At 42.4% G+C, this 27,652-nt stretch overlaps 1 protein-coding gene across 3 annotated transcripts in view; it reads left to right on the forward strand.

The window, feature by feature from the left end:
• The window catches only part of LOC112070676 (choline/ethanolamine transporter flvcr2b), a 70,850-nt gene that overhangs the window by 7,500 nt on the left and 35,698 nt on the right, over positions 1-27,652 (forward strand). For all 3 annotated transcript variants that reach the window (XR_002893943.2, XM_024138105.2, XM_024138104.2), the window contains exon 2: positions 13,070-13,211. Coding sequence is in view for 2 of the 3 variants with exons in the window: in XM_024138105.2 (XP_023993873.1) it covers positions 13,070-13,211 (142 nt within the window). In the remaining variant the exon portion in view is untranslated. The remainder of the gene's footprint in view (positions 1-13,069; positions 13,212-27,652) is intronic.

Here is a 27,652-nt window from a genome sequence, read left to right on the forward strand (position 1 = left end):
TAGAGTATGTAAACTTTTGATCCACTGGAATTGTGATGCAGTGAAATAATCTGTCTGTAAGCAATTGTTTGGGAAAATTTAATTGTCATGCACAAAGTAGATGTCCTAACCGACTTGCCAAAACTGTAGTTAACAAGGAGTTTGTGGAGTGGTTGAAAAAGCGAGTTTTTTAATGACTCCAACCTAAGTGTATGTAAACTTCTGACTTCAACTGTAAACTGTGGAACACAGACCCTTGGACATCAAAAGTTTGAATAATTAAACAATATTTCTAGTTTTGAAAATGTGGGAATGGTCTGTGGACACTTAAGGGACAGTCATGTCGAGTTTCATTTGGTGACCTCATGAAGGACAGGAAACACAACTGTATCTCTTAAAGTGTACATTTTCCAGCTGTTAGGTTTACATCTAGATGTTGGATAAAATGATGCAATATGAAACTATTTGTGAGAAGATGTAATGTGTTGTAGACCTTCTAAATGAGGAACTTGTTAAGATGTAAAGTTGTAACTCGTCAGTGGTCACGCCCCCGTGAGGCCAGCTATTACATCAGGCGTCATGGAATTGCCACTATTTTTCCCACAGAGTTTAAAACCTACTTCCTACAAAATTTACATTAAGTCAGAACGCCGAGACTGAGTCCCCACGTTGGAATGGCTACAATTCTATAGGCCATCAGACTAGAAAACATGCAGCTGACGCTACATGTGAAATGGTTAAGAACTACAACTCTATTGGCCACGGAGACCATGCAGCGTTGGCTACACGGCAGGAAATGGTTGAACTCTGACTATCGATCACTACAGAGTAAGAGCAAATCCTAGACAGAATTACTAGACTGCTGCTGGAAATTACGTAAATCTAGTACGAGAATATCGACAACCGCGGAGGCATCTAATCCATGCAACGACCATCTGTACGCCTGACGTATCCAATACAACAGACACTATCCAGAGCCGATGAGAAAGCGATAACTACGAAAGACATTGTGACTTCTGGGGAAGTTAACCAGAGCCTCTGAACTGACTCCAGCAGACGGACCGGCGATTCCAACAGACAATGACATACAGGCGTAAATGTATACATTGCAATTATTTTCGAATGAGCGGCTGTTCATGTGGATTAGGATTTCAATTAATATAATTCTGAACTGTGTGTAGTGAATCCATTTTGTCTTTCCCGCTCTTTTTCTGTTCCACCCCTTTCCATTGTCTTCCAAGCTGTCATACCAGTTTAGCCCACTAGGGTCTTATCAATACGTTGTTAGTAACCAATATCTACGTTGTTAGTAACCAATATCTACTGTTTATGTATCTCTGTGGTTAGTTGGTTTATAAATAATTAAGCCAATTTGTATATCGCTGATTCATAATTTAGGCTAGGTTTCGTGCCGATATCCAAAGGTATGCGACGTTCAGTAATGCGAACTGATGAGGTTATATTGATACGTTAATAGAAGACTAATTGATAAGATATGAAAACATCTGAAGAGTCAATTCGGGGAAGTAGACTCTATATACATTTTCCCGTGGTGCCCCAACTTAGTTAATTAAAGTTTACGTGATTAAACTAATCATAATAATTACAGAATTGATTTGATAAAATAAGCCTTCACATTTAATGATAGTCAGACACGACAAGGTGTTCTAAAACTTTGGGCTGAATATTTGAATATTTGCTTTGATAGTCGTTTTTACAATTTGTCGTATCAATGCTTAATAAAAACCATCTGATATTTGAATTAACATTTTATAATTTGATAAAAAGAAAAGTAAAGCTGTTAACAATTTTTGTTAACTAAATTGTTTTTGTTAAACATTGATTGCTTTTTCAAGTGTGTGTGAGAATGTTACTTAGTCGTTGTCAATTGACAGCATTTTGGCCAACAGGTCCGGATTGGACCATACCTGAAGGAATCTTAAAGGTTCGTTTCACAATTTTGGACCACACATTATTGGGCTCCTGAGTGGCGCAGCGGTCTAAGGCACTGCATCTCAGTGCAAGAGGCGTTACTACAGTCCCTGGCTCAAATCCAGGCTGGATCACATCCGGCTCATGATTGGGAGTCCCATAGGGCGCCGCACAAAGGTCCCAGCATCGTCCGGGTTTGGCCGGGGTAGGCTGTCGTTGTAAATAAGAATTTGTTCTTAACTGACTTGCCTAGTTAAATAAAGGTTACATTTTAAAATAAATTAAGATACAGTAGAGCACAGCTGAGTACAATGCAGTAATGTAGTGTGTATTCAGTACTGTATCCTACTGTACAATACTGAATGAAACCCTACTGTACTCTGATTGCAACTGCACTGTACTCTAATATACTATAGATTTAAAATCAGCTGTACTGTATTTAACTGAATCAAACTGTACTGTGTTGTCCCAAAAATTATTCTAAGTGTCTTTCCAACGTCCTCTAGCTTACTGGGTACATTGTTACAATGGGGTTGATTGTGACAACCAGCCCTCTAATGCTAGTTAGCATTAGTTAGTAAGATGCTCGATAGCACATGGCTTGACCTAAACTTAAATAGGCTTGAAATAAAGCTGTCCCTTTCCTCTTTTCAATAAAAGTAATTGTTTATGAATACTCCCATCATACAACTACTTATTAAATAAATAGCAAACATATGAATATTTACTTTAACCCATGAGAAAATCTATTCCTCTCTCCTCAATATCACCTCCACCCTACCGGACACCCTAGACCCACTCCAATTTGCTTACCGACCTAATAGGTCCACAGACGACGCAATCGCAACCACACTGCACACTGCCCTAACCCATCTGGACAAGAGGAATACCCATGTGAGAATGCTGTTCATCGATTACAGCTCAGCATTTAACACCATAGTACCCTCCAAACTCKTCATCAAGCTCGAGACCCTGGGTCTCGACCCCGCCCTGTGCAACTGGGTCCTGGACTTCCTGACGGGCCGCCCCCAGGTGGTGAGGGTAGGTAACAGAATCTCCACCCCGCTGATCCTCAACACTGGGGCCCCCACAAGGGTGCGTTCTGAGCCCTCTCCTGTACTCCCTGTTCACCACGACTGCGTGGCCATGCACGCCTCCAACTCAATCATCAAGTTTGCGGATGACACTACAGTGGTAGGCTTGATTACCAACAACGACGAGACGGCCTACAGGGAGGAGGTGAGGGCCCTCGGAGTGTGGTGTCAGGAAAATAACCTCACACTCAACGTCAACAAAACAAAGGAGATGATTGTGGACTTCAGGAAACAGCAGAGGGAGCACCCCCCTATCCACATCGACGGGTCAGTAGTGGAGAAGGTGGAAAGTTTTAAGTTCCTCGGTGTACACATCACGGACAAACTGAATTGGTCCACCACACAGACAGCGTCGTGAAGAAGCGCAGCAGCGCCTCTTCAACCTCAGGAGGCTGAAGAAATTCGGCTTGTCACCAAAGCACTCACAAACTTCTACAGATGCACAATCGAGAGCATCCTGTCGGGCTGTATCACCGCCTGGTACGGCAACTGCTCCGCCCACAACCGTAAGGCTCTCCAGAGGGTAGTGAGGTCTGCAGAACGCATCACCGGGGGCAACTACCTGCCCTCCAGGACACCTACACCACCGATGTCACAGGAAGGCCATAAAGATCATCAAGGACAACAACCACCCAAGCCACTGCCTGTTCACCCCGCTATCATCCAGAAGGCGAGGTCAGTACAGGTGCATCAAAGCAGGGACCGAGAGACTGAAAAACAGCTTCTATCTCAAGCCATCAGACTGTTAAACAGCCACCACTAACATTTAGCGGCCGCTGCCAACATACTGACTCAACTCCAGCCACTTTAAAAATGGGAATTGATGGAAATTATGAAAAATGTACCACTAGCCACTTTAAACAATGCCACTTAATATAATGTTTACATACCCTACATTACCCATCTCATATGTATATACTGTACTCTATATCATCTACTGCAGGGGTGTCAAAGTCAAATGAGCGGAGGGCCAAATAAAAATTTAGCTACAAGCCGAGGGCCGACTGTTCGAATGTTCATTGAAAATTTTTTAAATGACGCATATAGTCTAGTGAACCTAATTGAACTACTGAAAACCTAACAAATATATTCCAATATGATCAGATAAATAAAGCAATATTTCTTATGGCTCTGTCAGTAATCTTTAATTTTCAACAGACACAAAAGACAAATTTCCTTTATATAAAAATCCCATAACATGAACATTAAATGAAAGAAACCGGTATTCAAGGCACCATCAGTAGCCTATATTTTTCTATTTTAGCAAAAGTGGGCTAAATTTACTTCAAAGAAAAAACAATAATAGCAATTTTCTATCATCCACTCAACTGAATTATTTTTAAAATATAATTGGATTGAAATACAATAAAATAAAGTGCAAAAATCTATTAATCAAAAACACACTTTGTTTAAGGAGAAGTAACATGCAGTGAAAACAAATATTAAACTTTAACTTTTAAACTTGAACTGAGTAAAAACTCTAAATATGTGATTGCACAGTAATGTTCACTTGTTTGAGGTTGAGGGTGATACTTGGTGGTGTCCCATCTTTTACCAAGTTCATCAATGTTCGGGGTAAGGCTCTGAGCTGAGGAAATCCTCAGAATTGAGTGGAGGTGTTCAGCAGTAAGTCGACTTCTGTGTGATGTTTTGTTCAGGTTCATCAAAGAAAACAGTTGTTCACACAGGTATGTGCTGCCAAACATAGACAACGTTTGAGCAGCCTGGATGCGCAGCTGGGCACTTGTGTCGGGAGGAAAACGGGCGAACTCCGCAGCACCCACTGCCGCAATATTTGCCCTCAGTGCATCATTGCATTGGAGGTCAATCAACTCCATTTGGAGGTTTGGTGGTGAGCTTCACGTCACCAGCAAATGGGTTTACCGAGCAGTTCCAACCTGCTTTTTTGTGCTTCAAAGTCAGCAAATCGGCGTCGAAAGTCAGCGGCAAGCATACCTATTTTTATCAGCCAACTGTGCGCTCGGGAACGCACTGGTAGAGAGCTTCTCTTTCATGGTCTGGCAGCTGGAAAGTGGCTCAAATTTTCTTTCCGCATCTGCGTCTCCCACAGAGTCAGTTTGGTTTTAAATGCCTTCACTGTACTGTACATATCAGAGATGACATGATCCCGACCCTGCAGCTGCAAGTTCATTGCATTCAGATGACTCGTAATGTCACACAGAAAAGCCATTTTACACAGAACATTTCGTCTCGAGAGTTGTGTTGTGTCTTTCCCTTTGCTGTCCAAGAACAGACAAATCTCCTCACGAAGCTCGAAACATCTTTGAAGCACCTTTCCCTGGCTTAGCCATCGCACCTCTGTGTGATAAGGCAAATCACCATGCTCCGTTTCTAACTCCGTCAGAAATGCCTTGAACTGGCGGTGATTCAAACCTTTGGCTCTGATAAAGTTAACTGTGCGCGTGATGATGCTCATTACATGCTCCATTTTCAAGGCTTTACCGCACAACGCTTCCTGGTGTATGATACAATGATAAGCTGTCAGCTCACCTGTCGCGTTTTCCTCTTGCATCTTTTCCCGTATCTTCGCCACCAGTCCGCTCCTGTGTCCACACATCGCAGGTGCTCCGTCGGTTGTCAAACCGCACAACGACGTTTTTCCCAAGGCAGCTCCATCTCATTTACACATCTTGACACCTTCTCATACAAATCATGCCCCGTAGTTGTGCCATGCATAGGACGTAAAGCCAAAAACTCCTCTGTCACGCTTAGGCTGGAGTCCACTCCGCGGATGAAAATTGACAACTGGGCAATGTCAGAAATGTCGGTGCTCTCATCCACAGCCAAGGAATATGCAATGAAATCTTTTCCCTTTTTCACACAGCTGCTCTTTTAGATTATGGACAACTGGTCTACTCTCTCGGCAATGGTGTTTCTGCTCAGACTCACATTTAAAAAGAGTTGCCTTTTATCTGGGCAAACTTCGTCATAAACTTTAATCATGCAGTTTTTGATGAAATCCCCTCCGTAAATGGCCGGGCTGATTTAGCGATCTCTTCTGCCAAAATAAAACTGGCCTTGACAGCAGCCTGGCCTGGTGATTTGGCTTTTTTGAACAGAGCTGTCAGGATTTGAGGCCTCGTTTTAATTCCTCTGCCTTTTGTAGCCTTTGTTCCATGTCCATATTCTTGTTTTTGTCGCGTGTTTCGTTTCATAATGTCGTCTCAGATTATACTCTTTCAGTACCGCCACACTTTCTCCACACAGAAGACACACAGGTTTTCCAGCTACCTCCGTGAACATATACTCGACTCCCACCTTGTTTGAAACCCCCGGTTCTCACGTGTCCACCTTCCGTTTTGCCATTTTTGATGGGTATCTGAAAGTTAATTTTACTGTGATGCTGACGACTGCTGTGCCAATAAATATTGAAATGAAGCAGCCTACTGCTCGGTGCGTCACCGTTGCATTGTGGGAAATGTAGTATTGGTGCGTGTAAAAGATCTGCGGGCTGCCGGCTTGCTGCGGTCTGCGGGCCGGTTCTAATAATAAATCAAGATCATCCCAGGGGCCGTAAAAAACCTTCTCGCGGGCCGGATGTGGCCCGCGGGCCTTGACTCTGACATATGTGATCTACTGCATCTTGCCATCTTTATGTAATACATGTACCACTAGCCACTTTAAACTATGCCACTTTATGTTTACATACCCTACAGTACTCATCTCATATGTATATACTGTACTCTATACCATCTACTGCATCTTGCCATGCCGTTCTGTACCACCACTCATTCATATATCTTTATGTACATATTCTTTATCCCTCCCTGTGTGTATAAGGTAGTAGTTGTGGAATTGTTAGGTTAGATTACTTGTTGGTTATTACTGCATTGTCGGAACTAGAAGCACAAGCATTTCGCTACACTCGCATTAACATCTGCTAACCATGTGTATGTGACAAATAACATTTGATTTGATTTGATCAATGTTTTGTGATTCTGAATTGACCACATTGATGACCTCTGTTATACAGAACACTTTTCTTTTATGTTTTTATTTTATCTTGATATTATTCTCCAAATTATATTATTATTCTCCAAATTATATATATTCTTTTGGGAGGGATTGAGAACTCAAATAGGCTGTAACTACTTTAGAAGCACATTGTGCCCTAAAAAATGAATATGTAAATGTACTGAACAAAAATATAAACAATTTCCGAAGATTTTACTGAGTTACAGTTAATATAAAGAAATCAGTCAATTGAAATAAATTCGTTCGGCCCTAATCTATGGATTCCACATGACTGGGCAGGGGCACAGCCATGAGTGGGCCTGGGAGGGCATAGGCCCACCCACTTGGGAGCCAGACCCAGACATTCAGAATGAGGTTTTTTTTCCCCCACAAAAAGTGTTTATTACAGACCGAAATTTCATCAGCTGTCTGGGTGGCTGGTCTCAGACAACCCCGCAGGTGAAGAACCAGGATGTGGAGGGCCTGGCATGGTTACACGTGGGGGTGAAGCCGGATGTGGAGGGCCTGGCATGGTTACACGTGGTCTGCGGTTGTGAGGCTGGTTTGAGGTACTGCCAAACTCTCTGAAACAAAATTGGAGGGATGATAAAGAAATTAATATAATTCTCTGGCAACTGCTCTAGTGGACATTCCTGCAGTCAGCATGTCAATTGCTCGCCCCTTCTGACGTCTGTGGCGTTGTGTAATACAACTGCACATTTTAGAGTGTCCTTTTTATTGTCCCCAACATAAGGTCCAACTGATGCTAATTGGCATTTTCAAAATCAGTAAGTAGAGCCATAAATAGATAAGTTAACTTGTCCCAGAGAGATTTACAAGGTTATCAAGACATCATGTCAGGGTGAGCCTACGCAGAACACAGCCCTTATTTTAAGTGTTTCTAAAATCCTCTATGGGGAAAAATTTATGGTGGAGAAAACGATTGGAGCCGTTTCCCTGTTTTGACCACTAGGTTTTATGGGTATTATGACTCATACTGTGCTACTCTATTGCAGCCAGCATTTGTAGGTCAAAGTAACAACTCAAATTAACCCATCCCTCAGAAAAACGAATCATAACTCAAACTGCACATCGCTAATCTATGATCATTGATCTCCTTTAAGAAGCTATCTTTCTGTCTGTGCCCTCAAATGTTTGGATATACTAGTAAAGTTAACAAGGTTGTTAGCTAGCTAGCCAATGAGGTAACATGCTCTAAAGTGTAAAAAAAAATAAAAAAAAGGTTAACAACGTCGATGTGCGAGTAGTTTTAGAACTGCCCACAACATGGTTTATGGATGGAAAAAGCGTTCTCGGCGATCCTCCTATTGGAAGATAAAAAGTATTGCACCGGTAATATGGGACAGATCTTTTTTTTGCTAGAAGCAAGTTGTTTTCACTGTAGTAATGGGTACTTTGAAACAACGGTACAGCGAGCCCTTATCTTTAAAACATTTTTTATTTTCATAGTCGCACAGTGCTCCCAAAATATAACTCCTCGTCGCACTGCTAAATATTTTTGTCGTATGCTCCCTCATCCCCTCAATTAGAGCCCTGACAACACACCCAAATAAATTATAGATTTCACAATTATTTTCTTAAATGATTGATCAACACATACTTAAGGTACTTGTTATGTTGTCTGGTCCTCCCACTGTGACTTGGTGGCTACATGGTGGTGAATGTGCACGGTGATGAGCCTGATTTCTCCTTTCCAGTAAATATCAATGGTCTTCATTTTGTGACATGATGATTGGTGCTTAGCTGCCAATTTAACAAATGAAAAATGATCTTACTCTGAAATCCATCTCATCCATATAAACCTAACCTGTCCAGTGTCCACTATCAGCCAACTGCAAGTGGTCTTGGATCGTTAGTATTTTAAATAGCTAGAGAGTTAGAGTTGGGTTGAATAGGTCACAGTGGCAAGAACTCTGTGACATCATCCGCTTTCTGAATAGAATGTGTGTTTTTACTCTTTGGACCAAAGGTCACATGTTGTATCTAATCGGCATTGAGCTAATCCACAAGCTCCAAGTCCACTAGTGAGTGGATATTTGATCCCCTGAACGGGTGACGGTCCCAAAGCATAAAGATGTATCATTTGATCCTTATCCACCACAGAGTATTTCCAACTGCCTTTACACTGTCGGCTGGGAAAGCGTCTGATGTCGGTCATTTAAAGCTATCAGCTAAAATCAATTCAAATCACATGCTTGGTAAACAACGGGTGTAGATTAACAGTGAAACGCTTACTGACGGCTCTTCCTAACAACGCAGAGAGAAATAATAGGTGTTGCAGACTAACAGTGGGTGTTGCTCAAAATGCGGACTACCAAGCTTCAACCTCGCAAATTGGAGCATGAGTCCAAATCAAAGTATTCCAAACGGAGCACGGAGGGCACTCCTTGAATACGTACTCTCTGTTTGAACATATTTTGAAGCACGCATTCGATGGAAGCTTCAAAGGAAAGTATGCAAAGAAATATGATGCAACCACGTAAAAAATGTACGCAACATTTCTTGAAATTGTCGGCCATTATTTGAGCTGAAGCGAGATAAAATACACTCCGAATGAATGAAATGTTGCCGATTTTGACATCTCATTTGTTGCCTGACTACAATATCGTATCTAGATACATTAATAAATACATGCCGTGTTATTTTTGCCATGTTTACCTGCCTACGTACCATAGATCATAAGTCAATAGTGCTGACTGTCTAGCTACTACAGTCGTGGCCAAAAGTTGAGAATAACACAAATTAATTTTCAGTCTGCTGCCTCAGTATGTATGACGGCAATTTGCATATACTCCAGAATGTTATGAAGAGTGATCAGATGAATTGCAATTAATTGCAAAGTCCCTCTTTGCCATGCAAATGAACTGAATCCCCCTAAAAACATTTCCACTGCATTTCAGCCCTGCCACAAAAGGACCAGCTGACATGTCAGTGACTCTATCGTTAACACAGGTGTCAGTGTTGACGAGGACAAGGCTGGAGATCACTGTCATGCTGATTGAGTTCGAAAGACAGACTAGAAGCTTCAAAAGGAGAGTGGTGTTTGGAATCATTGTTCTTCTGTCAACCATGGTTACCTGCAAGGAAACATGTGCCGTCATCATTGCTTTGCACAAAAAGGGCTTCACAGGCAAGGATATTGCTGCAAGTAAGATTGCACCTAAATCAACCATTTATCGGATCATCAAGATCTTCAAGGAGAGCGGTTCAAACGTTGTAAAGAAGGCTTCAGGGCGCCCAAGATAGATCAGCAAGCGCCAGGACCGTCTCCTAAAGTTGATTCATCTGCGGAATCGGGGCACCACCAGTACAGAGCTTGCTCAGGAATGGCAGCAGGTAGGTGTGAGTGCATCTGCACGCACAGTGAGGCGAGGACTTTGAGGATGGCCTGGTGTCAAGAAGAGCAGCAAAGAAGCCACTTCTCTCCAGGACAAACATCAGGGACAGACTGATGTTCTGCAAAAGGTACAGGGATTGGACTACTGAGGACTGGGGTAAAGTCATTTTCTCTGAATCCCCTTTCTGATTGTTTGGGGCATCCGGGAAAAAGCTTGTCCGGAGAAGACAAGTTGAGCGCTACCATCAGTCCTGTTTCCTGCCAACAGTAAAGCATCCTGAGACCATTCATGTGTGGTGTTGCTTCTCAACCAAGGGAGTGGGCTGACTCTCAATTTTGCCTAAGAACACAGCCATGAATAAAGAATGGTACCAACACGTCCTCCGAGAGCAACTTCTCCCAATCATCCAGGAACAGTTTGGTGACGAACAATGCCATTTCCAGCATGATGGAGCACCTTACAATAAGGCAAAAGTGATAACTAAGTGGCTCTGGGATCAAAACATCGATATCTTGGGTCCATGGCCAGGAAAATCCCCAGACCTTAATCCCATTGAAAACTTGTGGTCAATCCTCAAGAGGCGGGTGGACAAACAAAAACCCACAAACTCCAAGCATTGATTATGCAAGAATGGGCTGCCATCAGTCAGGATGTGGCCCAGAAGTTAATTGACAGCATGCCAGGGCAGATTGCAGAGGTCTTGAAAAAGAAGGGTCAACACTGCAAATATTGACTCTTTGCATCAACTTCATGTTGATGCAAAAGCCTTTGACACGTATGAAATGCTTGTAATTATACTTCAGTATTCCATAGGTAACATCTGACTAATCTAAAGACACTGAAGCAGCAAACTTTGTGGAAATTAATATTTGTGCCGTTCTCAACTTTTGGCCACGACTGTAGTTGCAAATAAAATAAATACAGGCTTAATATTTATTTATTTTTGGGGGCTTGCCTGTTTTGCATGTTATTTTGGCATTAATACATGTCACATATCAATTTGCATTTGGTACCTTGGGTCGGGTGTTAGCACCAACTCACGAAACCCCCGTTTCTCCACTGTGTAAATTGGGGACATGTTAAGTTGCAACGGCAGCTGTTAACTCCTTCCATCTTCGTTATTCTTTGCCATATGGTGTGACGCGGGCAAAAGCCTCATGCGACGGCTGAGTCGGGTTTGTTTAGAGCTCTCGGTTGTACTTTTGACTCTCATCCGTACTGTTTCACATGATTCTTGCGTAGGTGGTAAGAGGTTCGTGGTTTGAGCCTGTTGTCGAGACCGGCCTGCGGCATATTTTGCAGAGGTCGGTTTTTGGTCCGTGTCAGACTTTTCATACGCAAACCACGTCCATGCGACCGAAGTAGCCCCTCTTTTAGGTACGGGCTCTGTTTCATGTTCACTCTCCATGATTGTTTGTGTTGCAAATTTCCTTCCACACGGCTTTCTCCATTCAACTACCTGTTGCTAACTTGCTGTTCAAGATACTTTTGGCCATGTAGTGTGTGGGCTCTCCTTCAAATTAGTGGATTTGGCTATTTCAGCCTCACCCGTTGCTTACAGGTGTATAAAATCGAGCACACAACCATGCAATCTCCATAGACAAACATTGACAGTAGATTGGCCTCACTGAGGAGCTCAGTGACTTTCAACGTGGGACTGTCATAGGATGCAATCTTTCCAACAAGTCAGTTCACGAACTTTCTGCCCTGCTAGAACTGCCCCGGTCAACTGTAAGTGCTGTTATTATGAAGTGGAAACGTCTACGAGCAACAACGGCTCTGCTGTGAAGTGGTAGACCACACAAGCTCACAGGACCACCGAGTGCAGAAGCATGTAAAAATGGTTTGTCCTCAGTTGAAACACTCACTACCGAGTTCCAAACTGCCTCTGGAAGCAAAATTAGCGCAACTGTTCGTCGGGAGCTTCATGAAATGGGTTTTCATGACCGAGCAGCCGAACAGATCACCATGCGTTGACTGGAGTGGTGTTAAGCTCTCTGCCATTGGACTTTGGAGCAATGGAAATGGTTTGCCTGAGTGACGAATCACGCTTTACCATCTGTCAGTCCGATGGACGAATTTGGGTTTGTCGGATGCCAGGAGAACACTAGCTGCCCGAAATGCATAGTGCCAATTGTGAAGTTCAGTGGAAGAGGAATAATGGGCTGTTTTTCATGGTTCAGGCTAGGCACCTTAGTTCCAATGAAGGGAAATCTTAACGCTACAGCATACAATGATATTCTAGATGGTTCTGTGCTTCCAACTTTGTGGCAACAGTTTGGGGAAGGTCCTTTACTGTTTCAGCATGACAACACCCCCGTGCACAAAGCAAGGTCCATACAGAAATGGTTTGTCGAGATCGGTGTAGAAGAACTTGACTGGTCTGGACAGAGCCCTGACCTCAACTCCATCGAAGACCATTTGGGATGAATTGGAACGCAGACTGCAAGCCAGGTCTAACCGCTCAACGTGTACAGTATGTGTTGGTCATAGAGTCTCTGGTTACATCACTTTGTGGTTTTCAAAAACTAGACTGCACTTCTGGACATTTTTGAAGGGATGGACCAACATGCACTGTGAATAATCAAGTTTGAGCCAGGTTAATTTTACACTGTAGTGCTACTGTAACTAGAGTGAATGAAAAGCTGTCTGTCTGCCACATGCATCGCCACTATACATGTTTGTGTTTATCAGTTTTTTTTTTTAAAGCTGTACTATCTTCTCTTCCAGTTGGGTATAGCCATTGGGTTCCTGGTCCCTCCCATCCTGGTGCCTAACGGTGAGGACATGGATCAGCTGGCCTATGACATCAGTATCATGTTCTACATCACAGCAGGAGTTGCTACTCTGCTCTTCATACTGGTCGTCATGGGTAACTATTATAAACTTATTATAATGCACTATGTAGCCTACAGGTGTACTGTAGTGACAGGCATGGATCTACACTCACTTCCTGTAGGCCCTATTCCAATGAGGCGCTGGTGATTTATCAATAGATCTGAATTTAAGGGCAAGATCAGGAATGTTATGTGAACATGTAGACTCTGATCTGGTTCTGGAGATGAATATGAAAAGCGGTGGAAATTCCACTTTATTCTGATGTGGGGATATCTCTGCTCTCTAGATGCAGACGTTGGATAACCAGCTACTTGAACTAACAGCGACCTTGTAACCTACGGTAGTGCAGCGCTGTGATACTACTAATCCACTGACTAGGCCTGGGAATTGCCAGGGGACCTCACAATATTATTGCTACTCTCACGATTCTTTATCTATTGAGATTTACTTCTGCTATTTTATTGGGATTTGACGGTCCAAATTGCGCACGGCATGTCTGCTGCAGAGACGAGAGAGCATGACAGTTTTGTTTTGATCAGTCACGGAAGCTAAAGCGCTGAAAACATGTCTCTGTATTTCAAAAGAAGATGGAGAACAAGCTATAGGATAGACAAATACCAGAGTTTTGGCGCAGGTACAGCCGACTAGCGCTAGCTAATGCTACCTAGCAAAACGTTGTATGAATCAAAAATATTTTTTTGATTCATATTTTCATATTCATATTTCATATTTTCTGTTACACAAAATATTTGTGTAACAGAGACTTGTCTTTTACTAGTCGATACTTGGTGTCAACATATCTATATAATATAGCAAAATATAACCCCCCCCCCCCCCATCACAAACCATTATCACTGTAACCTACATACAGGTTGCACCGTGACCTGTTCAGCTAACGTTGTGGAATTTAAACCTACTCATTCTGAGGTTTATTTTCCTATGACCTGATTTCACTCAATAGCTGTTACGGTCTTTTGTCCCAAATTACACCCTATTCCATACCTAGTTCACTGTGGGCCCTGGTCCAATGTAGTGTACTATATAGAGAATAGGGTGCTGATTGGGACTCGGATACTGTCTTGCTGGTGAAGTGCTTTATAAAGGATCTGATGATAAAAGGAGGATGTAGCCTGCAGGTAGACTGCACAGAGAGGATATATTGGACTGAGGCTTAATGCTCTTCTGCCTTTTTTGGGTTCTTGTTTTGCGCTACCTAGTGAATATTTACTGGTCACTAGAGCCTGTCTGGTTGCCGGATGCCCTGTCTGTCTGGTTGCCGGATGCCCTGTCTGTCTGGTTGCCGGATGCCCTGTCTGTCTGGTTGCCGGATGCCCTGTCTGTCTGTCTGGGCCATCTGGGAGCCTGAGTTATGCCCTGCAAAGTGTGTGCCAGGTGCGGAATGTTGTGTAACAGACTTGTCTAGCTGGAATGTTGTGCGGCAGAGACGGTTGTCTAGATTCATGCTGTGTCTTTCAATGGATGGAGGACAGAAATCATTGACAGGCATGTTTCAGGTGTTTTATGTATGTGTGTGAATCTGGAAGAGGACAACAATGATGTGAATATTAGCCTGAATGTAGCGTTTGCCTTGCCATGGTTTTCAGTACATTTGACTCTCAGTACTTTACATGGATACTACAGTAGCTGAGTACTAAGGAACTGTGTATATCTCGAACAGCTTCATTACACTCCAACGAGTTTCAATGTCTTATAAGTAGCCTTGTACAAGCCGGAATGGTACACAGGGCAGGAAGCCTGTCTCCTATAGCGTGTACAAGTACTCTCCCTGGACGCTAGTCTATCGTAGGGCCTTCAGTGTCTTGAGTTTGAGTGTACCTCGGGGTGCCTGTTCAGTGAGGACTGAAATTATTATTATTTATTTTTTTAGTTCATAGTACTTAGCAAAGAGTACACTCCTGCTGGTTGAGACACCCCAGGGAAGATTATAGATTTGAGATAAGAACAGAGACCTCTGTACACAAAGATATCTGCCCCCTGACTCCAGTCTGAAAGTCAGCTTTATGCAAGTCATGTAACAGTCATGATTCCACAGTTGACATTCCTTTTGGGTCTGAGATTATTTATTTTTTTAATCCTTGAAATACTTTATTTTTTTTGTTGTCAGCTAGCTGAAGACTAATAGCCTGACACGAATGGTAAGCTGTACTTGTTTGTCCTATAAGTTTTGAAAGAACCAATTACAAAACTGAGGCTAAACCCATTTAAACACCTTCCAATATTTGCTTGTTCAGACAATAGCCTCTAGGTCTATGAATCTCTCTCTAAACGGATGAAGGTCAGTTATGTTTATCTGGAAGAGTGTAATAATATGTTGATGCGAATAATGCCTCACATTTTCCGGGCTTTGTCAGGGTTTTAAGTACATTGATTCATACAGTACTGTGTATGCTTGCTGGCTGAGTACTTAGTCATTATTATTATTAATTTAATAATAATGACAGTGATTTAAAAATACAAACAAATCTAATGAAAAAATTTAATACAGAAATATCTAATTTACATAAGTATTTACACCCCTGAGTCAGTACATGTTAGAATCACCTTTTCGACAATGATTACAGCTCAGTCTTTCTGGGTAAGTCTCTTTTTAAAAATGTAACTCTGCAAGTCAGTTAAGAACAAATTCTTATTTACAATGACGGCCTACACCGGCCAAACCCGGATGACACTGGGCCAATTGTGCGCCACCCTATGGGACTCCCAATCAGGACCGGTTGTGATACAGCCTGGATTCGAACCAGGGTGTCTGTAGTGATGCCTCAAGCACTGAGATGCAGTGCCTTAGACCGCTGCACCACTCGGGAGCCCATTTCTAAGATGGTGTGATTCCTCTCCAACAAGCTTTTTAGTTTCAATGTCTTGTAAGGAAGTAAGTAGCCTTGTCCAAGTTAGAACATCCGCTATTTCCTGTTTCTGTTTGATGTATAAGAACACTTTACAGGACACTAGTCTATCAAAGGGCCTTTAGGGTCTTGGGTCTGTGGTTAGTTAGGATCTTGGGTCTGTGGTTAGTTAGGATCTTGGGTCTGTGGTTAGTTAGATCGTTGGGTCTGCTGGTTAGTTAGGTCTTGGTCTGTGGTTAGTTAGGGTCTTGGGTCTGTGGTTGTTAGGGTCTTGGTCTGTGGTTAGTTAGGCTTGGGGTCTGTGGTTAGTTTAGGGTCTTGGGTCGTGGTTAGTTAGGGTCTTGGTCTGTGGTTAGTTAGGGTCTTGGGTCTGTGGTTAGTTAGGGTCTTGGGTCTGTGGTTAGTTAGGGGTCTTGGGTCTTGTGTGGTTAGTTTAGGGTCTTGGGTCTGGTGGTTAGTTAGGGTCTTGGGTCTGTGGTTAGTTAGGGTCTTGGGTCTGTGGTTAGTTAGGGTCTTGGGTCTGTGGTTAGTTAGGGTCTTGGGTCTGTGGTTAGTTAGGGGTTCTTGGGTCTGTGGTTAGTTAGGGTCTTGGGTCTGTGGTTAGTTAGGGTCTGTGGGTTAGTTAGGGTCTGTGGTTAGTTAGGGTCTGTGGTTAGTTAGGTCGTGTGGTTAGTTAGGGTCTGTGGTTAGTTAGGGTCTGTGTTAGTTTAGGGTCTGTGGTTAGTGAGGGTCTTGGGTCTGGTTAGTGAGGGTCTTGGGTCTGTGGTTAGTGAGGGTCTTGGGTCTGGGGTTAGTGAGGGTCTGGGTTAGTGAGGGTCTGGGGTAAGTTGAGGTTTGTTATTGACTTGTGTTCTTTCTCCTTCCTAGAGAGACAACGCCAAGACATTCTGATTATCCTGTAGACAGCTGTCTCTGCTGCGTGTCTCCTGGCCTGTTCCAGGGAAGGTGTTACACACACAGATAGGTCTCAGCAGCCAGTAGGTTTTACAACACACAGATAGGTCTCAGCAGCAGTAGGTTGTACCACACACAGATAGGTCTCAGCAGCCAGTAGGTTGTACACACACAGATAGGTCTCAGCAGCCAGTATGTTGTACACACACAGATAGGTCTCAGCAGCCAGTAGGTTGTACACACACAGATAGGTCTCAGCAGCCAGTAGGTTGTACACACACAGATAGGTTCTCACAGCCAGTAGTTTGTACACACACAGATAGGTCTCAGCAGCCAGTAGGTTGTAACACACAGATAGGTCTTCAGCACCAGTTAGGTTGGTAACAACACAGATAGGTCTCAGCAGCCAGTAGGTTGTACACACACAGATAGGTCTCAGCAGCCAGTAGGTTGTACACACACAGATGGGTCTCAGCAGCCAGTAGGTTGCATTAAGAGTGTGTTGGCTTGGGTCTGTGTAGCTGTGGGTTCCAGTTCAGTGAATACAGTCTAGGTTAGAGTACTTAGTTGGAGTAGGTGCTGGGGAGGGCTAGTTCACTGATAACCCCTGCTGGTTGAGACGCCTCAGGGAGGGCTAGCCCCCCAAGATAAGAACCACAAAGACATCTGCAGCTTTTCTTCACCCCCAGACTCCTCGCTGAAAGCCTGCTCTGTCAAGAGAAAGTCAGCTTGAGGCACTTCATGTCACAGTCAGGATTCCACAGTTGACATTCCTTTGGGTCGGCGACTAAGGCCGAGTCTGACATGGCACGTTATTCACTGTATAGTGCACTTCTTATAGGGGGCCATTCTGGACACAGACGTGTATTTTTTACTGTTGCTCTGTGTCTTTTAGACCCTTGAAAGCCATGATTAAAAATAATCAATGTAACGTTTTGTTTAACTAGACAAGTCAGTTAAGAACACATTCTTAATTACAATGAGGGACTACACCGGCCAAACCCGGCTAAACGTTGGGCCAGTTGTGCCCCGCCCTATGGGACTCCCAATCACGGCCGGATGTGATCCAGCCTGGATTCGAACCAGGGACTGTAGTGACGCCTCTTGCACTGAGATGCAGTGCCTTAGACCGCTGCGCCACTCAGGAGCCCAAAATGAACGTCCTTGAGGACTGCACACTATAGAAACAGTCCCTAGCGACGGTCTTTGTAGACTTTGTATCTTAATAGTTAAAAGCTTGTGGACAGGAGTAGTGAACTGGACTCGTTTGACCTTCATAAAGTATTCATACCCCTTGACTTACACCACGTTTTGTTGTTACAGCCTGAATTCAAAATGGATGGGATAGATTTCCCACTGACATTTTCACACAATACTCCATAATGACAAAGTGATATAAAAAAATACAAACAAATGTATTAAATACAGAAACATCTAATTTACATAAGTATTCACACCCCTGAGTCAATACATGTTAGAGCCATTATCGCGGCCAATGGTGATTCTAAGAGCTTTGCACACCTGGATTGTACAGTATTTGCCCATTTAAAAAAAAATAATAATAATAATAAAAAAATATATATATTTATGCCCTGTCATTGGTGGTTTATCATTGCTAGACAACCATCTCCAAGTCTTGTCATATATTTAAGTCAAAACTGTTACTTTGGCCAAAACTGTACCTTGGCCTTGTGTTTTAGGTTATTGTCCTGCTGAAAGGTGAATTCATCTCCAAGTGTCTGATGGAAAGCAGACAACCAGGTTTTCCTCTAGGATTTTGCCAGTGCTTCGCTCCATTCCGTCCTTAACAATTACAAGCATACCCATAACATGATGCAGCCACCATTTTATGCTTGAAAATATGGAGAGTGGTACTCAGTAAAGTATTGGATTTGCCCCAAACATAATGCTTTGTATTCAGGACAAAAAGGTCATTTCTTTGCATTATTACTTTAGTGCCTTGTTGCAAATAGGATGCATGTTTTGGAATAATTTTTATTCTGTACAGGCTTCCTTCTGTTAACTCTGTCAATTAGGTCCCGGGCTGTTTTAAAGTCACCATTGGCCTCATGTTTCCACTTTGACATTATGGGGTATTGTATGTGGGACAGTGACACATTTTAAATTCAGGCTAACACAACAATTTGGATAAAGTAGAGGGGTGTGAATACTTTCTGAATGAATTGTATCTCCTATGGGAGCAGTGGTGACACACACTCCATGATTTGATCACTCAAACATAATATGCATTTATACTGACTCTACACACGCGCACACCCACTCCTATACAAACTGCTGCTACTCTGTTTATCTTCTATCCTGATGCCTAGTCACCTTCCCCCTATACATATCTACCTCCATCACTATACATATCTACCTCCATCACTATACATGTCTACCTCCATCACTATACATGTCTACCTCCATCACTATACATGTCTACCTCCATCACTATACATGTCTACCTCCATCNTCTACCTCCATCACTATACATGTCTACCTCCATCCCTATACATGTCTACCTCCATCACTCCAGTATCCCTGTCACCTTACCCCTATTCATACATTTAAACTCCATTTTCCCCGGACATTTTCCTGTCTTAGGTCAGTTAGGAATAGGAATAATAGTAGAGAATGATTTATTTCAGCTTTTATTTCTTTCATCACATTCCCAGTGGGTCTGCAGTTTACATACACTCAATTAGTATTTGGTAGCATTGCCTTTTAAATTGTTTAACTTGGGTCAAATGTTTCGAGTAGCCTTCCACAAGCTTCCCACTAAGTTGGGTGAATTTTGGCCCATTCCTTCTGACAGCTGGTGTAACTGAGTCAGGTTTGTAGGCCTCCTTGCTCACACGCTTTTTCAGTTCTGCCCACAAATTGTCTATGGGATTGAGGTCACGGCTTTGATGTCCACTCCAATACCTTGACTTTGTTGTCCTTAAGTCATTTTGCCACAACTTTGGAAGTATGCTTGGGGTCATTGTCCATTTGGAAGACTMATTTGCGACCCAAGCTTTAACTTCCTGACTGATGTCTTGGGATGTTGCTTCAATATATCCACATTTTCCTTCCTTGTGATGCCATCTATTTTGTGAAGTGCACCAGTCCCTCCTGCAGCAAAGCACCACCAACATGATGCTGCCACCCCTGTGCTTCAGTTGGGATGGTGTTCTTTGGCTTGCAAGCCTCCCTCTTTATCCTACAAACATAACGATTGTCATTATGGCCAAACAGTTCTATTTTTGTTTCATCAGACCAGAGGACATTTCTCCAAAAAGTACGAGCTTTGTCCCCACATGCAGTTGCAAGCCGTAGTCTGGCTTCTTTATGGAGGTTTTGGAGCAGTGGCTTCTTCCTTGCTGAGAGGCCTTTCAAATTATGTCGATTATAGGACTCGTTTTACTGTGGATATAGTGTGACGACCCTGTCACTCTGTCTGCCATATTCTCTCTTTGCTCTTGTTTCCTTATTAGGATGCCGGTGGGCAGAGCCGGGAGGGTCGTCAGCGACATGGGAAACACCTGGGCCCGGTTGTGTCCCAGGATAAATAGACCTCTTCCACAATCATTGGGAGACTCTCTCCATGCAGACACACTATTGTTTACCTTAGTTAATAAATATTTTTTGTTATTCCTTATCTCCACTTTGTCTCCCTTTTTTGTTATGGGCTTCGAGCCGGTTCGTGACAATATATTCTTCTGTACCTCTTTCCTCCAGCATCTTCACAAGGTCGTTTGCTGTTCTGGGATTGATTTGCACTTTTCGCACCAAAGTACGTTCATCTCTAGGAGACAGAACACGTCTCCTTCCTGAGCGGTGTTGTGTCTTTGCCGGATTAAGTGATATGACATGCTATTCTATGAAATCCTTTCTCTGTAATTAATATTACCTGATTGAGCTAATCATGTAAATGTAATTAACTAGAAAGTCGGGGCACCACGGAAGAAATAATATTTATAGAGCAGTTATCTTCCGAATAAACTCTTAAAGACCTAGTAATATTTTACATCAATAGCAGTCAATATTAATCGTCACCTTATTTCAGTCTCATCTGAAAGTTGTAAATTCCTGGTTATCTTCACGAACCCTGGCTAACAAGTTGAATCAGCAATACAAAATTGGGTTTATTTATTTACTAAATACCTAACTAATCACACAGAATTACATATACACAGAATGAATACAAATTATGTCATAACGGAAAACGTCCCTAGCGGCGGGAACATATATGACAGCTGGTTGCCCAAAGAAAAGGGGATTGAGTGAAAGAGCGGGAAGACTGAAGAACAAAGGGAGGAGCTATGTCTCTATCGGGCCGTAGGCAAGTACTCTATCGTAAATACAGAATCTTRTGCATTCTAAATTACCGCACATTTGGAAAAGGAAAAATGCAATAAATATTTACTCTGAGCTGCACTTCAATAGGTTGGTGGTAGATGGAAGGCCGTGTTGCCCAACAGTCCTTTGAAGAATGTCTTTGAACGGGAAACGTGTCGTCGTGTGGTAGACGGGGATACTCTGTCCGTCTCTTCCTAGTCCACGTTTACAGCGGCCGCTGCAAACTCAACCGCTAGGAGGTATCACTTCTGTAGCGAATATAAGAGTTCAAAGTTCATACCATTCGCAACCAAAGCTCACGCTGAGGTTGGCTTCGTTCTGTAGTTATTATCTGAATCCTTCTGACATCGGACCGTCATCCTAATGTACCCGGAACAGGAGGTTACATTTTCATCAAGGGCTTATATAGTGGAGGGAGAGAAGGGTGTGTTTCATAGTTTATAACCCATGTCTCTTCACAGGGGCGGGCCACTGATTGACCAGAGCCCTAACCTTATGAAAACCCAAATCTCATTTGGAAGCTAAAATTACAATTAATTTTTTCACAAATAATTGTATATTTAAACTTTTGAATTGCACAACAATTCCATGTGAATCTGATAACTATAATGTGTAGACTTTCCCAGATACAGTTTAGGTCGTCCTGTCATCAGTCATAATGTCTCAGATGACAACCGAACTGACATCATATTCATTAAGTACCAACGCATGTTTTCAACTGGTTCTATTACCGAAATATGGTTCCTTTCCCTCCACTTGTTTGATGTTTCCAGACTCTATGTTTAACAAAGGCTATTCAAGAGTCCCTCTAGAGTCAGAGAGAGAGGGAAGGTAGAAAGGTATTTATGGTGGGGTCATAAACCTTACCCACAGGCCAATGTCATGACAGCGGTATGACGGCTGCGTGGTCCCATGGTGTTTATACTTGCGTACTATTGTTTGTACAGATGAACCACCACCCTGTACCCTCAGGCGTTTGGAAATTGCTCCCAAGGATGAACCAGACTTGTGGAGGTCTACCATGTTTGCAAATTTATACAAAATAAATAAACTGAAATATCACATTTACATGTATTCATACCCTTTACTCAGTTACTTGTTGAAGCACCTTTGGCAGCGATTACAGCTTCAATTCTTCTTGGGTATGACGCTACATGTTTGGCACACCTGTAATTGGAGTTTCTCCCATTCTTCTCTGCAGATCCTCAAACTCTGTCTTGTTGGATGGGGAGTGTCACTGCACAGCTATTTTCAGGGTTCTCCAGAGATGTTCGATCGGGTTCAAGTCTGTGCTCTGGCTGGGTCACTCAAGGACATTCAGAGACTTGTCCCGAAGCCAGTCTTGCATTGTCTTGGCTGTGTGCTTAGGTTCGTTGTCCTGTTGGAAGGTGAACCTTCGCCCCAATCTGAGAACCTGCTCCAAAGCACTCAGGACTTCATCAAGGATCTCTCTGTACTTTTCTCTGTTCATCTTTGTCTCGATCCTGACTAGTCTCCCTGTCACTGCTGCTGAAAAATATCCACACAGCATGATGCTGCCACCACCATGCTTCACTGTAGGGATGGTGCCAGGTTTCCTCCAGACGTGATGCTTAGCATTCAGGCCAAAGAGTTCAATCTTGGTTTCATCAGACCAGAGAATCTTGTTTCTCATGGTCTGAGTCCTTTAGGAGCCTTTTGGCAAACTCCAAGCGGGCTGTCATGTTCCTTTTACTGAGGAGTGGCTTCCGTTTGGCCACTCTACCATAAAGGCCTGATTGGTGGAGTGCTGCAGAGATGGTTGTCCTTCTGGAAGATTCTCCCATCTCCAGAGGAACTCTGGAGCTCAGAGTGACCATTGGGTTMTTGGTCACCTCCCTGACCAAGGCCCTTCTCCCCTGATTGCTCAGCATTTTGGAGCTGCCTTACTCAGAGGCCATGTTTGTTAGCGGCTTTAACTCAAGGATTTTTTTCTTCCACATTGTTTGCACACTACGTGACATGAATTAATGCCAAAATGACATTTAAAACAGGCCAACTATTTTATTTTAGCTAAACATCTGGGGCTCAAAACAGGCCCTGAATGACTGGTCGCCACTGTATCGGAGTATGGAAAGCACCAATTACAACACTGAGACAAAACCTGTTAAACACCTTAATATTAGCATATTCAGACAATAGCCTCTAGGCCAGGGCTGCCCCAACCCTCTTCCTGGAGATCTACTGTCCTGTAGGTTTTTAGCCCAACTCTCTTCCTGGAGATCTACTGTCCTGTAGGTTTACAGTCCAACCCTCTTCCTGGAGATCTACTGTCCTGTAGGTTTTCAGNCCAACCCTCTTCCTGGAGATCTACTGTCCTGTAGGTTTTCAGTCCAACCATAATTTAGCGGTTCTGATTCAGCTAGTTCAGGTCTTGTTGAGCAGCTAGTTAGTAGAATCAGGTGTGTTAAATTAGGGGTTGGACTGAACCCACAGGACGGTAGATCTCCAGGAAGAGGGTTGGGCAGCCCTCGTCTAGAGGCTATATGAAGCTGAGCTGAATCCCTTAACTCTTGTGGGAATTAGCCTATATGGATAAAGCTAAATTTGAAATGTTTTTGAAGGAAAAATTATGGAAGTACATAAACATGGCAGGACAAAAAGGTGATGACAAAATCAGCTGACGAGATTGAATACAAACATTACACTATTTTCTACCTGCATTTAAGATTTACCGTACTTTTTTTTGTTGTTAACGAAAAATGAATATACTCTTCKTACATGATAAGAATATTCATGGAACGTTTGGAGTAGGTGCAACATCATCCCAATAAAGGACAAGGGTTTGAGAGAGAGGTCTAACTGGTGTTTCCAAGTGGCCACATCTCTTCGAAGTGTGCACAGTTCCTAAGTAATTTCAATGCACTTTTATGACTCATAGAATATTCTCCAACTATATAAGGGGCTTTTTTTTTTTGCTCTCCTAGCTGTGCCGTTGAGGAACTGAAGCAAGCACACTTGTAGTTTTGTTTGAAACACAACCCTGCATCGCCGCTTTTAAACAGTTAACGTTGTTTATGAAATCCAGAAGCTGTCCATTTTTATAAATCTTCATCTGGGTTTTTGCGGGCATCATTTGAAAGCCTGTTCTGTTGCCGACATGACTAGCTAAAGCTGAGAAGCACAGATCCCGAGCTCCGACAGCATGTTTAGCATGTTATTGTACAGCCGCTGCGTTCCAATTTAGACACTTGTCAGTGTCAGTCTGCCATTTTCAACCTGTATACAGGTACAAGTGTAAAGGCTCTCTGCATCAATGCTCTCTGCATCAATGCTCTCTGCATCATCAGGTGAGGAGTAGTCTATTAAAGTTCCATTTGTCTCTATGTGAGAAACTCAGGTAGAGACTGTGGGCCACTTACCATACCGTGTTTATATAATAACTCAGATATGAAGTTTTACATTTGTGTTGTATAAATGAATGAGTGAGTATGAATCTGTTTGTATAATTGTGTTAATAGTAGATGTTGAACCTGATTTAAAATAAGGAAATAGACTCTCTCGGTTGTATTTGAACTAAATCAAGGACGCACCTTGAGCCCCAGTTCGGGTCGAGACCATGGGAGCCAACCTCTCTGTATCTGAATAAAGCAACTTAAGAAATTACCAACGAGACCCATGTTTCTCTCATCAGACGAGAGTACAAAGGTTTGAGACAGACTGCATGGAATCTTTTAACCATCCGACGATGTTAAAACTCTTATACGAATCATAACAAGATCTTTGATATTGATTCTAGTCGTAGAGCTAGGAATTCGGTATCATTGAACGGCCGAAGAAGACACCGCGAAACACAATTCTCTAACAGAATGACTACTCGAAATCCAACGGACGAACTATAACTTCCAACACACTAACTTCTCTCCAACGCAGGCACACCATCCCATGGACGTAACTATTATAATACTTGATTTGCAATTGATTACCGAATGAGTTGAGCGTTCATGTTAAGGATAGCAGTAATTGTTATAATTATGGAATCTGTAGTGATTCTTAGTCGAGACAGCAACTTTTCCTTGGTCTTGCGGTTTTAAGCCCACATAGGGCATATTTTCTCACCATTTCATGTAATACTTTATTTAAATTTGTGTTGGTTTAATTGCTTTCTGTGATTATGAGTTAGTAATAGATACAATGAATTTAAGACAATTGATGTATGATGACTCATAGTTGAAGACTGGGTGGTGTGCAGATCAAGCGATTTTACGACGTTTGGAATGAGATGAGTATAAGGTAGAGTAAATAAAATTTTTAATTAGAAGGAGCTATTTGTATTAGATATGGAATATCTGAAGGTTGATTGGGACTTATAAACCTTGTAATAATAAAACTTTCCTGGTGCCCTCGAATTCATAGTTAATTAGTTACGTTAATTACTCAAGTGGTCGCGTAATCCCTATTATCTAGGGATCTATGATAAAAACTAGTAAGTCTTCAATTTAACGATAGCAAAGACACAACAGTAACAGAAAAAACATGAGGTAGACAGAAACAAACAGTAAAGGTACACAGAAACTAACAGTAAGGTACAGAAACAAACAGTAAGGTACACAACAGACAAACAGAAAGGTACACAGAAACAAAGTAAGGTACACAGAAACAACATAAGGTACACAGAACTAACAGTAAGGTACAGCACAACAGTGGTCATTTTAGGATGGCCACATACAGCATAAGAGAAAGTTCCCAGTACATTCTTAATACATATATCCTCATCGATTGTTTTTCGAGTAACAAACAGTTTGTTCCTACATAACCAGGATAATTTGTCACTTTATAGTTTGTTCCTACATACCAGGATATATTTAGTCGCATTCTTTATAAATAGTTGTTCCTACATAACGACAGGAATAATTTGTCATTCTTTATAATAGTGTTCCTACATAACGACCAGGATAATTTGTCATTCTTTATAATAGTTGTTCCTACATAAACGACCAGGATAATTTGTCATTCTTTATAATAGTTGTTCCTACATAACGACCAGGATAATTTGTCATTCTTTATATTAGTTTGTTCCTACATAACGACCAGGATAATTTGTCATTCTTTATATAGTTGTTCCTACATAACGACAGGATAATTTGTCATTCTTTTAATAGTTGTTCCTACATAGACCAGGATAATTTGTCATTCTTTATAATAGTTGTTCCTACATACGACCAGGATAATTTGTCATTCTTTATAATAGTTGTTCCTACATAACGACCAGGATAATTTGTCATTTTTATATAGTTGTTCCTACATAATGACCAAATATTTGTCATTCTTTATATAGTTTGTTCCTACATAACGACCAGGATAATTTGTCATTCTTTATAATAGTTGTTCCTACATAACAACCAGGATAATTCGTCACTCTTTTTATCAGTACTTAGCAGCAACTAACTATTAAATGGGTAAGTACTGCATTCTTACCTGGTTGTTGCCATCTTACTTCAGTTCTTCCTGGTACTTTCCAGATGTGACTCTACTCTTTCAGCACGTAAACTACAGTGCTTCTTTAATATACGAGACTGATTAGTTAAAAAAAAAACAAAAAACATTGTTTTAAACGTTGACATGTGACCATAACATTTCTTGTGGATCTGGGAACAGCCAATGACGTCCTAGAGTCCTTTCCCATAGGATAACACATTAATGGTAACACTGTGATGCAGAGTGGGAAAAATAGGCACATTGCTGAGCGGCAGGTAGCCTAGCAGTTAAACGTGTTGGGCCAGTAACCAAAAGGTTGTTGGTTCGAATCCTGAGCCGACTAGGTGACAACTCTGTTGATGTGCCCTTGAGCAAGGCACTTAACCCAAATTTCTCCTGTAAGTCGCTCTGATAAGAGTGTCTACTAATGACAAAAAAAAATGTCGTTCACTAGGTAACTGTAGGTCAGGTGGAACAGGTACACACTGGCAGACAGTTCACAACTAGCATGCCTACTTGAAACATAATACCGAGACAGCACAGGATGTTTTCACATTGTCCTCCAGCCACAGTTCCAAAAACTATGATGAATCCATAACCAGGATGGCCTCTGGACAGCTCAACTCAACTCAGTAGTGATCAGGGGTTAAGTACTGACCGTATGTGAGGATGGGAGGAGGAAGGGTTTGTTTCGGAGCAGCCTGAGGATGGAGGCGGTGTAGGAGTACTGTTCTGGAGGGATACAGCGAGCTGTGGCCTGGCCTGGGTAGGAGGAGCTCCGGCGCTCCTGGAACGCTGAAGAGAGAGACAGATGGAGACATCAGTAACATAGTCAAAAAGACCGTAACCGGGATATTTAAGAATTAATCACAGTGGGTTATACAGAGAAGATGCAGAGAGCAATTGCATGGCAGAGAGCATTGGATATGCAGAGAGGCAT

This window comes from Salvelinus sp. IW2-2015, unplaced genomic scaffold (assembly GCF_002910315.2).
Source record: "Salvelinus sp. IW2-2015 unplaced genomic scaffold, ASM291031v2 Un_scaffold1386, whole genome shotgun sequence".
Classification (NCBI taxonomy): domain Eukaryota; kingdom Metazoa; phylum Chordata; class Actinopteri; order Salmoniformes; family Salmonidae; genus Salvelinus; species Salvelinus sp. IW2-2015.